The sequence below is a fragment of the Corapipo altera genome, unplaced genomic scaffold (genome assembly GCF_003945725.1).
Source record: "Corapipo altera isolate COAL_440 unplaced genomic scaffold, ASM394572v1 113, whole genome shotgun sequence".
NCBI lineage: Eukaryota > Metazoa > Chordata > Aves > Passeriformes > Pipridae > Corapipo > Corapipo altera.
This window is the reverse complement of record NW_020884895.1, coordinates 7,277,117-7,289,583: the sequence shown is the minus strand read 5'-3', so window position 1 is coordinate 7,289,583 and position 12,467 is coordinate 7,277,117. Positions and strand designations below refer to the sequence as shown.

At 39.3% G+C, this 12,467-nt stretch overlaps 1 protein-coding gene across 4 annotated transcripts in view; it reads left to right on the top strand.

Annotated features, from left to right (window-relative positions):
- Positions 1 to 12,467, top strand: part of FNDC3B (fibronectin type III domain containing 3B) — a 190,691-nt gene that overhangs the window by 166,275 nt on the left and 11,949 nt on the right. For all 4 annotated transcript variants that reach the window (XM_027647357.1, XM_027647360.1, XM_027647359.1 and 1 more), the window contains exons 23-24: positions 948 to 1,160; positions 10,855 to 11,021. In XM_027647357.1, the coding sequence (XP_027503158.1) occupies positions 948 to 1,160; positions 10,855 to 11,021 (380 nt within the window). The remainder of the gene's footprint in view (positions 1 to 947; positions 1,161 to 10,854; positions 11,022 to 12,467) is intronic.

Here is a 12,467-nt window from a genome sequence, read left to right as displayed (position 1 = left end):
TGTCTGTACCAATATTTCTATTTACACAGTCCTCCAAGCTCTTTTGAAATTCGTATTTCCCATTTTTGTTATGGTGCTGTTGATGTTACCGTAGCCAAAGACTGCTACTCCTCACTCATCCCTGTAAGCAGATTCTCAGTGTACAAATTATTAAACTAAGGTGCAGACAACCAAGAGAAAGTGACAAAACAGAGGGCAGGAGTCATTATCTTAAGAAAGAAATAGAATTTAGAAGACTGGCTCAGTCTTAGGAATATTTCCAAATTAAAACTTCTGTGACCAGGCAGGTGATCTGCTCTTCTTCTGGATGCCCTTAATGTGACTCAAATGGCTCGGGGGCTTTTGTGTATCTTGTGAGAGCAACTTGAGTCCAACTTTTATTTGATCTAATAGATATTTCTGCAGTTTGTGTAGGAGGTTTATGGATTTAAGCTTCTCCATTAGCTCTTCCCAGTAGAGTTTCCTGTACTTAAATAGTGTGCCTTTTGAGACACTGCACACACTGAAATAACACTGCTCTTTGGTCTTCAGGGATGCTTGCCAACATGGGTTTCATGGCAGTGACACCAATGCTTTCACTGAATGATTTCACCATAATTAGCCCATGATCTTTGTTAGACGACCACAACACACTTCTGCTTTTTATTTATTCATGGTTACACACTTTGTGTTTCCCAGACTGGAATTGTTCTGTGCTGCTGTCCCTTGTTCATGCGGCTGAAGGGACTGTCACCAGGTCCTGAAGTTATTGACCCAAATCTTTGCCCTCTGCCTTACTGCATTTCTTGCCATCTTCACTGCAACTCTTGCAGTGTAAGCAGGATGATATTTGTTGTGTTTGCAGATCCTTCCAGTTTGCCAAGGCTCTCTTGTTTCTCTAAGGCATTTTTATGTCAAGAACCCGGTGAAAGCGCTTTATTTAACATTTACCTTTTTGTTTGTTTTAGGATCAGGATCCAGGCTGTCAATGAAATTGGAGCTGGACCTTTTAGCCACTTTATTAAAGCAAAAACCAGACCTTTACCACCCTTACCTCCACGGTTAGAGTGTGCTGCAGCAGGGCCTCAGAGCCTGAAGCTGAAGTGGGGAGACAGCAGCTCCAAGCTTCACGTTGCTGATGACATGGTCTATATCTTGCAGATAGAAGACAGAAATAAAAGGTAAGTTCTTTTGAGCATCATGATGGTCAGGATTTTATAGCTGTAATGTTTTTGGAGCATTAGGAAATATGAGCTTGGCACTGGCTTGGTGGATAACGCAATAATTTTGAAATAAAGTGTGCAAGAAACACAGAAATCTGTTTTTAAATTAACAGTGCTAAGCAAAAACTGTTTTCCCATGCAAACTTTGTATTGGAAGATATGATAATGTAGCTCCAAGGTCGGGATGAGATATATTCAGTTAAAAAAGGGAAGGAAAGAAAGATAATACGCAAGTATTACCTAACAGTCTGAGCTCTTCAATGAATAAATATCATAGATCGCTCATAATTTATTAAGAAACACTCAACTACTTCAATTAGGTAAAATAACTGACTTATCAAGTAGATAATCCTTAGAGACCTTCAGTACAGATCATAATTTGATGTAAATTAGCACAATTCCTTTAAATAGACCTGTGTTGAGTTTATGCCAGCTGAAGATCTGGCCCAAAAGCTCTAATTTTAAATAATAAAACAACTATGAATAATGCCTTAATACCTCCCACTACCTCAGCTGTACTGAAGCAGAGAGAGTACAGGCTCCCCTGTATTAATACTGAGAGGTGTCCAATGAATATAAATGCCCATTTGAAAGTCTGATTGGTAAAATCAGCTTCCTCAGAGTGCAGTGATGCTTGGCAGGAGCCCATCACCTGCAGCAGCGTGGGATCCAGTCAGCTGGACACATCCACCAGGCTGCTTTGCTTTGCTTTCATGTAGCACTGCAGGTAGGATGGTGCAGAACTATAAATTGTTTTAAACCTGTTTCTATATTGGAGAAAATAGTAAGCTTCCCTGTAAGAATAAAATACGTTATGTCACCTGGCAGCTTTTTCCCCCCTTTGCTCTTGCAGAATCCTTTGCTTTTGCACCAACTTTTCCCACTGCAATTGGTCTCTTAAGAGCTGTTAATTAGGAGGAATTTGAACTTGATATTCTGCTAGGTCTTTTTAGCTTTTAATTTGGCTTATAGTCCATGTGAGCTCCCAGAGATGCAGAGAAATGGCTCATCTACGTTGTGCTGTCTCCTCCTGCTTGGACAGAGTCCTTGCATGAAATGGCTTCCTCTGGTGTTGGGTTTACAACAATTAGCTCAGATAATTCCTGAAATGAACCAGAGCCCAGAGCAATGTGGGGCTGAAGAGCATCCTGGTGTGGGCACAGCAGAGGAGTGGGATGGGGTCACTGTTATGTTTGAGAACAGTTGGAGCTGGCAGTTCCTGACAATGAGATCTGTTTATTTGTTCCCTGTCTGACAGTCCCTTTTTGCTCTCCGTTGTGTGCATCGATCACAGTGAGAGATGCTCCTGAAAGGATGCAGAGCACAGTTTTGTACATTTGGGAGAGCTATCATTCCTAATGAGCAGAGAATGACAGCCCACATATGAATTGGTAGAAGCAGCAGTTAGTTACAGAGATAGGAGTCCTCTCTGAGATCATTCCCATTAAATAAACCCTGTTGTGACTGAGGGGTTGCTCACTCGTGTGTGTGCTTATAGAAAATACTGGAATGTGGTTCTTTGAGCGTCACTGGCCTCTTCAATTGCACAGACTAATACCAGTAATCTTTGGACATCTAAGGGAATAACTAAATAGATAGAATGTTTTAGCTGGAAGGGACCTACAGTCATCCAGTCCGACTGCCTGGACAGTTCAGGGCTGGCCAAGTTAGTGTGTTGCTAAGGGCATTGTCCCAATGCCTCTGGAACACTGACAGGCCTGGGCCATTGACCCCTCTAGGAAACCAGACTGGTGAAAAATGACACAGAATAAATGATAAAGAAGTGTGTTTTAGAGTCTTTTGGGGAGAAGAGATGGTACTTGACTAAGGGGAAGAGGCTGTGGTGTAAACATGGATAACTCAGAGTTGACCTCTGTCATATCCTTATTCTTTCAGAGGACATTTTTACTGTATTCCCTGAGGCATTTGAAATTACTGATGACAGCTTTGTGCTGAAGTCCTTCAGCTCAATATATTACAGTTGTCCCTTCTTTGGTTTACAGTAGAAGTTGGCTTTAAAATGGCGTTGAAGCATTTTCACAAACAGAAGTAGAAAGATGAGCAAATTCTTTGAAAAAAAGAAAATCATCAGTAAGTCCCATTCTGGCCCGATAACTTTAATGGCCTTTTGGCAAATATTCAGCTCTGTTTTTATGTAATGATAGTCAACCAGTGCTCTTCAGTGTGTTGTGGTCATTAAGAATTGTTTTTAACTTTTCCATGCTGTAATGAGGTGTAACAGGCCAGTTGTTGGAGACCAAATGTTTCATTGATTGCAAGACCTGTGAAGCAAAATACTTGGAAATCTCCTACCACTGATTAATGTAAGGGCTTGAGAAGGTGTGCACATCAGAAATGTATCTGCTTTAGCTCTCCTTAGCTCTTCAGTGGGTGACATTTAGTAAGATCAAGTTAACATCACTTGTCCTTTCAATTATGTGTAGCACTGAGTGGAAATGAAGAAAAATCTGTTTCTAGAAAGCTCAGTACATGGGAACGTTATTTAAGAGTAAGTGACCTTTATGTAAGAAGGACTATGAAATTCCTTTTTTTTTTTTTTTTTTTTTTTAAATAAAGTATCAGTTGTGACTTCATTTCCTAATTGTGGTAATGTCAAGAAAATCATGTAAATCAAATTGCACTGTTTTCCGAAATACTACGGATTTTTCCTCTCTGCGGAACAAAGGAACCTAATTAATGGTTTTTGGTTTTTTTCTTCTGTGGCAGTAACTAGTCTGTAGTTGTTCCTACAGCTAATTATACCTCTTAAAATGCTTACAGTATCCAGTCTGAAAGACAATTAGCGATTGCATTTTTAGTGGGTCATTTATCAGTTGCAAGTGTTTCTTTTAGACAACTGTATGTTGCAGCTAAGTTCTGTGATTTTTGTGTTTGTACAGAAATTTGAACAAATATGTATATAATCACATTTTAAGGGAGAGTCATGGGTGGGGTTGGCTAAGAAGCAGCCTAAGCATATATATCATTGATAATTCTCCCACACTTCCATAGTCTTCACCCAGTGTTACTGGAAACCTTGTCTCCCCAAGCATGTTGGAAGTATTATATAGGGGAGAAAACTGTTTCCCCTCCTGCCAGCACAATTTCTGTGACCTGGTTATTCCTTGAGGAAGTACAATAAACAGCAGAGAACATACAGATGAAATGAAGACAATCTGTCACAGTGTCCACTGCAGGTCCCCTGGCTGGAGAAGTGGAGTATCCTGTCAGACTTGGTCTAAGCCTTTGCAGAATGGTAGTGCCAAGTACAGTTCCCATGTATTGGGAAGGGGTTGAATGAATGAACCTCAATGTATACGTTTGCTTTGTATTAATGTCAAGGAAGGTAGAATAGAAACACAGAGAGATCAGTTGCTAAATGTGATGCCCTTGTCTGATGACTGGCATCATCATTCCCTGGTTATTGCAAGTTTCAAGCAGTCTAATTAAAAAATTGTTTACACTCATGGTTTGATCAAGACAATTTACACCCGTTTTAGCAGCAATTACTGATATGTTTCAGTCCTACTGGCTTGTGAAATTCTATTAAAATATAAAATTAGGTAAGTTAACATATCCTTGCAAAAACCTGCAGGAAAAATCATTTTCATATTGGCATACTACAGTTTACTATGCAAGCATGGGTAGATAGAAAATTAGCATTCAGAAAAGTTTTCCAGGTAGCCTGTCCTCATACTGCTGCATTGTGTAGGTGAGTATTGCTATTAACAATAATGGCATTTGTATTAAGGGCAATCTGATCCTGTACTTGGGGCTTTGCAGTAAGGGCTGTGCAAATGAAAAAGAAGAGAGAGAACTGTTCCAAGTGTCAAATGGTTAATTTGTTAATGCATTTCAACTTTGTTCCTAGAAACAGGAGTAAACACTTTTAGAAGATATGAGTTAACTGTATGTGATAAAACCACATTAAATGTTTGAGATGAGATGTTTCAGCTGTTAGTAATGAAGTAAGACATGGAATTAGATGCTATTCCTTAAGTATTTTCAAGGAATCCCTGGTTTTGGTGAGAAATAAAATTTTCTCTTGCATTTTGATCTGTGTACATCTGCAGGTACTTCAGGCTTTGTGGATAACTGAATATTCCAGACAGGAGATCATAAATAAGAGCAGCATCTAGACCCAAGATTGTCACTGTAATGAAAGCTACTTTCTGCACATCTGCAACAGCCTCATAAGAAAAATAATGCTTTCCTGAGAGTAATAACTGTTTAATCCCTAAAGTGGTAATTGGAGTTCAGCTTAGTGCAACAGGATCACGTTGACCAGTTTTCCAATAGCACATTTTAGGTTCCAACTTCACTTTGCTGATGTTGGTGAACTTAAGACTGAGTTTGGCTTTCTTCATGAGCTTTGCCCAAAACAGATTACTGAGGCTGTCACGTCAGTAGCTAAATGAACATGATGTGCTGAATGAGTTTCATTTTAAGGTCCATAAACACTGTTAGTTGCTGCCATACTGGGAAAGTGGATGTGGTGCTGCACAAGGAAGATAAACACATGCAGGGCTGTAAGAACATTAGTTTACTACTGCTGAACTATGTTTGTTCTCTTTTGGTCTTAGCTTTAAGTCCTCTCTTATTTATATCTAGGTTGCCTATTAACACATTGCCATTGCAAGCCAAGTGCTGGTGGCTGGCTAGTCATCTACTTCTTCCTGACTGTGTAGTTTCAGCAGGCCATTGGATGCTCTTTGTAATTTTTCCCAGATCTTTCATTCAAATTCTGTTAATTCCCATTTAAGTTGTTCTCAGTATTGTCCCTTCTGTCTGTTCCTTTGCCCCAGATGTGGCTGCACACAGGAATCATCTGTCAGGCACTTTGCTGATCTGTCGTCCCTTCCTCCTGAGTGTGCCCAGGTGCTTCTTCCAAAAAAGGCAATTTTTCTTGCTATGGAGGAGCTTCTGTAGGCTGAAATACTTCCATTCTCAGTTATTTCAGACATCTGACAAGTAACTATCTGTTGTAAATAGGGGTTACAAACTCCAATTCAGCACCAGATGAAAGATGATCTAGTAGAAACAAGCTAAAAATCGATTTTTGACTGAAGTACCCTTTGTCAGCCTGCAGATGTACTATGTAATTTAGTGAAGAAAACCAAACTCTTCCCATCTGACTTATCAGTTCTCATTTTCCATTCTCCACTTTTGCTTTTTTAAGGAAGGAAATGTCTCCTTCACTGGTCCTGTTATTACTATTATTCCTAGAAACAAAAATCATATTGATAGTGATGAGCATACAGTATTACACAGATTATATATAATAATAATATAATAAATAATATAATAAATATAATATAATGTGATATAATATAATATAGGTATCTTCTAGAAAGCAGATCTTCAGGTCAAAGGGGCAAATGCATCCCATCTCTTTGGTCCACACCTCATGGTAGGACTGGAAGCCAGGGTTGGGAGAGGTTGTGGGAGCCCAAAACTCTTGAGGGGAACTCTTGTCATGTGTTTGGCTTCCCTCAGCATCTGCCTGCAAAAGGAGATCTCAAGCTTGAAAAGGTGCCCTAAAACTGAAAAGATCAGGTCAACCTGGTCCTGGTCAAAGGAGCAGTGATGCATGTGGGGATGCTGCAGATATGAAGCTTTTCTCTTTGAGCTGAATGTTTTAAAATGCAGTGGAAATGAAAAAAAAAAAAAGTGCATTGTTTTACTCCTGTATCTCTGAATTAGATGGGTTTGGTCTGAAACTTTGCTTTCCTTGGTGCCACCCAGAGAACAGGCAGCTTCTGGTGGGGAGAGAAAATCACAGAAGTCAGTGAATGTTTGATAAAGTTCTTTAACCAAATTAGAGGAATAGTCTAAGAAAGCAGGTGGGGGCTGTAAATGTGCAGATAACACAGTGTTGCATTAGTAATATTAAAAGAGATGTTGGCTTGTGAAATGCTTGTACTTTAGTTTCTAATTAGGCAGTTTCCCTTTTATCCTGGTGTGAGGCCTCAGGTTGCCAGATCGGACTGGTGCTGTATTAATGATTCCTCTCCAGCCAAAATTGTGGCAGGTGGCTACATTTTTTGGGAGACAGTAACAGAACCAGTTCAGGTGGCTATTTCAGCCTTTGTGCCTCAGCTCAAGATTGCCATCTTACTTAGTGCTGTATGGTAGAATTTCTTTCAAATTGAATTCTTGTAAGAACCAGCGGGTTACTAAAATATAAACAAACCCCAAGAGTTTGAAAGGGAACCTGCTGATTAAAATGTGCTGGGAACTAATGAGCAGAGGTAGAGCAAGTACATTCATATTGTTCTGCTCAACTGGAAGTGACTAAAGTGGAGGAAACAAAATAGCTGCAACATGTAAAACATTTCCAAGAAGATGTTCACTGAGAATAAAAAGGTATTGATGAAAAACTAACAGGAGTTGTGTCTCCCTAACAATCGTTGTAGGACATCATGTTCTCTCTGCTGTGAGCAGGTAAATGAATAATCCATGACCAACGTGAGAATGTCTGGGAAGGGAAAATCGGGATCAACCAAGTGAGATGAGGGGAAGTAGCCTCTGGAGAGCGTCTCCATCCCTGGAGAAAGTTACTTTCTTTTCAATATCCACTGTTAATTTACTGGAGAGGAGAGGCAACACCACAGCATAGTAAATTAGAATAATTCAGATTTAATTATGGATGGTGCAGACTTAAAAAAACAACAAAAACAGCTGTATTGAGAATGCCATTAACCCACAGAGGCAGTGTGTTTTCAAAGGCAAGGTATGTAGCCTTCTGTCTTTTAAATTCAGCTGGGCAAGCCAGTGAGAGGGAGATAAAGAATGTGGGAGCTTTTCCATACACAGATTCAGTCAGCTTTTAAATGCATAAGAGATTAAATCCTTGCAAACAAGCTCAAAGCTGATTTGTTCTTAAGAAAAAGTATGGAATGAGGCCTGGATGAAGCACAGTGAACAATGTCAGACTTGCCAGGAAGACAAAGGTGTACAGAGCTCATGTTTAAATGTGCTTTTTAAATTAGATTTAAAGCTGAATCCCTATATTTAAAAAATGAAATTGCAATAATATGAAGAAATCTTACTTTTGATAGCTTTTAATGTATACAGACATTAAAATGCTCCAAATGTATAACCACCTACATCAATTAACTACACTATTTTAAAAATAACAGGAATAATCCTGGAGAATTATGAAGTGCCTACTTCAAACATGAGGAAAATACTACCTTATCATCAAAAAATCACTAGTGTTTTGAAGTTAGTGTTTCATCTTCTTTATGTATCTTACATCATGATCTGCATCTTCAAACACAATTACAAAGCATTAGTGTCATAGTAAAGCCCAATAGCAATTGAATTTGACCTAGTAATCAGCCTTTCTTCTTTCAAAATTGGAATCCCTCTTTCCTTAAATATGGTTGAATCTCAGAAGTTTTAGTGTGCTTCCACTACAGTCTTGTCATGCAAGCTTTTCCATAGATTTTACTTTCCTTACAGATGTTTTTTTGAGATAGAGAAGTAAGAATGAGGGGACATGGGAACTGGATGGGAGTATTAGTATTAACTGAACTAGGAGGATTAGTCCCATTCCCAAATGACAGGAGGAGCTCAAGTGTTTTCCCAGATCACTTCCTCAGTGTTATGAAACCTTAATCATATCTAAAAGGTGAAAATGTAATTTGAGGACTAAGTCCTTGGTATCGACCATATAAATATCTATCAGTGTACCTTAAGCACAGCCTGGAGTAAGGGTGTGCTTCTCTGTTAGCTGGTAGGGAATATTTATCCTCCCTTGCTTAGCTAACTCTGCTGATGATTACAAAGAGGTCTTTATTTTAAAATATGCATTGTATCTTTTCTGCTATCTGTTGCCCTTGGATCAGGCTTGGGGGACAAGTCTCTGCATTTCTGAGAGTACTGCAGTGGTTTCTGAGGCAGCTGCCTGATTGAGCTGCAAGAAGTGGAGAGGGAGAGCAGTCTTGTATCCTCAGTCTTAATGCTGTCCTAAGTAGATGAGCAAATTTTGTTCCATGAGAACAGTTTTGTGTCCGTCTTGTGAAACTGTGCTGTGGCTGCTTATGTGAGCCTCAGAAATGTGGCCTGGCAGGTAGTTCTTAAACTGTAGAAAGGTAAGAATATAAAAACCTATTTCTTCTTTGAAAATTGGCTCTAAACTCTCCTCTCAAAAACTTGTGGGCATAGATCTTTGATTTCTAATCAAGATGTGGGGCTCTCTAAAACTCAGTGGGGTTAGTAAGTCACATTAGTCCTCAGAGAACATTTCCAGTAATTTGAATTACCAGAACATGTCCTTTTACTACAGATGATTCTTGATCTCTGTTTGTACTTACGTGGATTGCAATCATAATGTAATACAAATTGATTTCTGTCCCTGAGAGCTAATGACAGACCCAGTTTCTTTGAAATACTCAAATTGGTTATACTCTGCATCTCATGCAGAGCCAAAGGATAAAGCTAGCACCTAGACAGGGAGGTCAAAAATCTCTCTTGGCTTCCTGGTGATTTAAAATCTGCTGAAATGGTTAAGATACTTGAATGTGTACTAAATGATAAAAAAAAAAAGTAATCCTACACAACAGATTTTATGTTCCCCAAGTTCAGGGCTATTGCGTGCACAGACGTTGTTCCCACTGGAGGCTGAGTGGATGGATGCACAACCTAAGTGTTTCCTCTTTATTTATTTTCATCTCTGTTCTGCTCAGCACCTGGGGGTCAGGGTCTTACCTAGAAATTGCTGGCTAACATGCGACTGTTATTGAAAAACATCTGAGCAGAGTGATGAAAGATAAAGTCAGATTCTCCTTAGTAACTGTACATTTATTTTTATAAGATTAGGTGACATTGGTTTTGTTCTGTATTATATTGTTGGACGAGTTTGTGCACGCTCATGTTTAGTTTTGTCAGTGGAAGTGTTTTGGAAGTCACTTCTTAGTGTGGTGTGGTCTTCTCGGCCTGCTCTCGAGCAGAGCTGTCCGTGTGGGCCTGCCCAGCACTCCCAGGCTGGTATCCTTTTCCATGCTCCGTATCTCCCTCTTTATAATTGTGCTTACCCTGTGACTTCTCACTCATAGGCCACCGTGTGTTCTGTCTGAACCTGTTTCTGTCCCTGCTCTTTGACTGGCTTCAATCTGTGAGCTCTTCAGAACTGAGAAGTGTGTAACATATTACAAACATATTACACAGTCTGTACATTCTAATTTTAAATAGGATTACTCTGGCTTAAGATGGCACAGATGAGCATAATATGTGGAGTTTGCATCTTAAGGTGCAAATAAAATCCAAAACCATAAGACAGTCAACATATTAATCTTTTTTTAGTGGTAGTTTTAAACCAGCAGCACACACAGTGTATTGTAGCAGAACACAGGTTCAATCCTTTTTGATTCCTAGGTAGTAGGAAATCCATTGGCAGATGTTCTTCCTGGTAATTCATGTAATCATTTTACAAGGTTATAGTAGTTGCAAAATGGACAATGAGCTTCTGCTTTCCCCAACCTCCTCGTCATTGTTAGCATGTTAATAAGGTGACATTTTTATACAGACCTTTAACAGCTCTGCAGAGCACGTGGTGCCACTTTTCACAAGATGGATACTTTGAGCTGATAAATGTAATAACCAGGAATGTCAGTGTAAATACATGTTCTCATTTTTATTGTTTCAGGTTTATCCCAATTTATAGGGGACCAAGTCATACGTACAAGATACAAAGGCTGACAGAGTCCACTTGTTACTCGTTCAGAATACAGGCAGTAAATGATGCTGGGGAGGGACCTTTCTCAGAAGTCTGTACCTTCTGCACAACTAAGTCAGTCCCACCTGCAATCAAAGGTATGTAGCAGATTTTTTTCACATATATGTACATAACATGTAAATATTTATGTGATTGGTAAGTATGCAGTGAGTTTGTAAGGGTTACCACAAGTATGTAATAACATGTGAAGAATCAGTTTGTGCTGCTTGTAGGTTTCTGTGAATTCTGAAGTTATGGTGAGAAGCTAAATTATCACCAAAAAAATCGCATAAACAATCTAAATGTTATGTAAACCACTGCTGTTATACATAAACTGTTAAAATACTACTGCTAACGATGTTTGCTAGGGGATTGCTCTGGATTACAGCAGCATTTATACAAAGGACCTAAAAGCTGTAGGGTATATGTGTACTTACCAACTTCAGCTTTAATAAAGTTTAATGTTTTTAGTTGTGTAGGTGATGTCTAACATAGAACTTTAGGGTTTGGTTTTCCTTTAACGTATAAAATTAATTTTGATATTTCACCTATAGAGCATTAGAATTAGAACTCAGTATGTGTTCCACTAGAAGAACTAAAGGCCTAATTAAATGAAGTTTTATAATGAAATGTCTTTTGCTCTGTGTAAATTTTGTCCTAAGTAATTATGCTCCTTCTGAGGAGGAGGAAGGAAGGAGCAAAACTAAAAACAGTACAAAACACAGTAAAAGATGTTTCATTATAAAACTTCATGTAATTAAGGCCTTGAGTTCTAGACCTAATTAAGCCTTCTTTTCCCTGTTACAAAGGCAGTGGGTTCACTGTATGGGCCGTCAGATCAGCTGAGCTGAATTGGATGCACTCTTTTTCCTGGGTGCTTAAGTTTCCCTGTCAAGTCATGTCATTTACTGTGAGAAACAGCAACTGTCAGTTTGTCAGAGAGGTTTTGTTTGCTACTCTGTGCTTAAAATCTGGCTTTGGTGATTTTGACACCTTTTGTAACCAAAGATGTAGAGAGGGCAAAGCACTGCAGGGGTGTATTTCCCTGCTCCCTAGGTTAGCTACTCTGAGTCACCCCCAGAAAGAACAATGTTCTCAAGCAAAAAATATCTGTGTGATTGAGGGTAAAGATATTTAGCCAGGGGTGAATTATCCCAATTCACACCATTACACAGGTGTAAGATGTGCTGCCAGCCAAGGGAACAGAGCTCATGCTGGATGACCCAGGGCAGGTACATCTGCAGCACTAAGTGGATAAAACCAGCCCAATGATGCTGGCATGCACTGTAGTCACACTTTCATTTTGTTGGATAATAATCAATTTTATTCAATTCACCTCACCTAGGTTTTTGTTTTAAACTCCCTGCCTGCCTATTGAGTTCCTGTTAAATATGACTCACACCCTCGGCTGAATATCAAGCGGTAAAATATGGTGCAAATAGCAGGTCGTGTGTAGGCTGGGACCTTGGGTACCTGACAAAACACTGGCTGTAACAGAGAAAAGGGTACAACAAAAACTGTGCTAGTGAACACTGCTGAGGGGA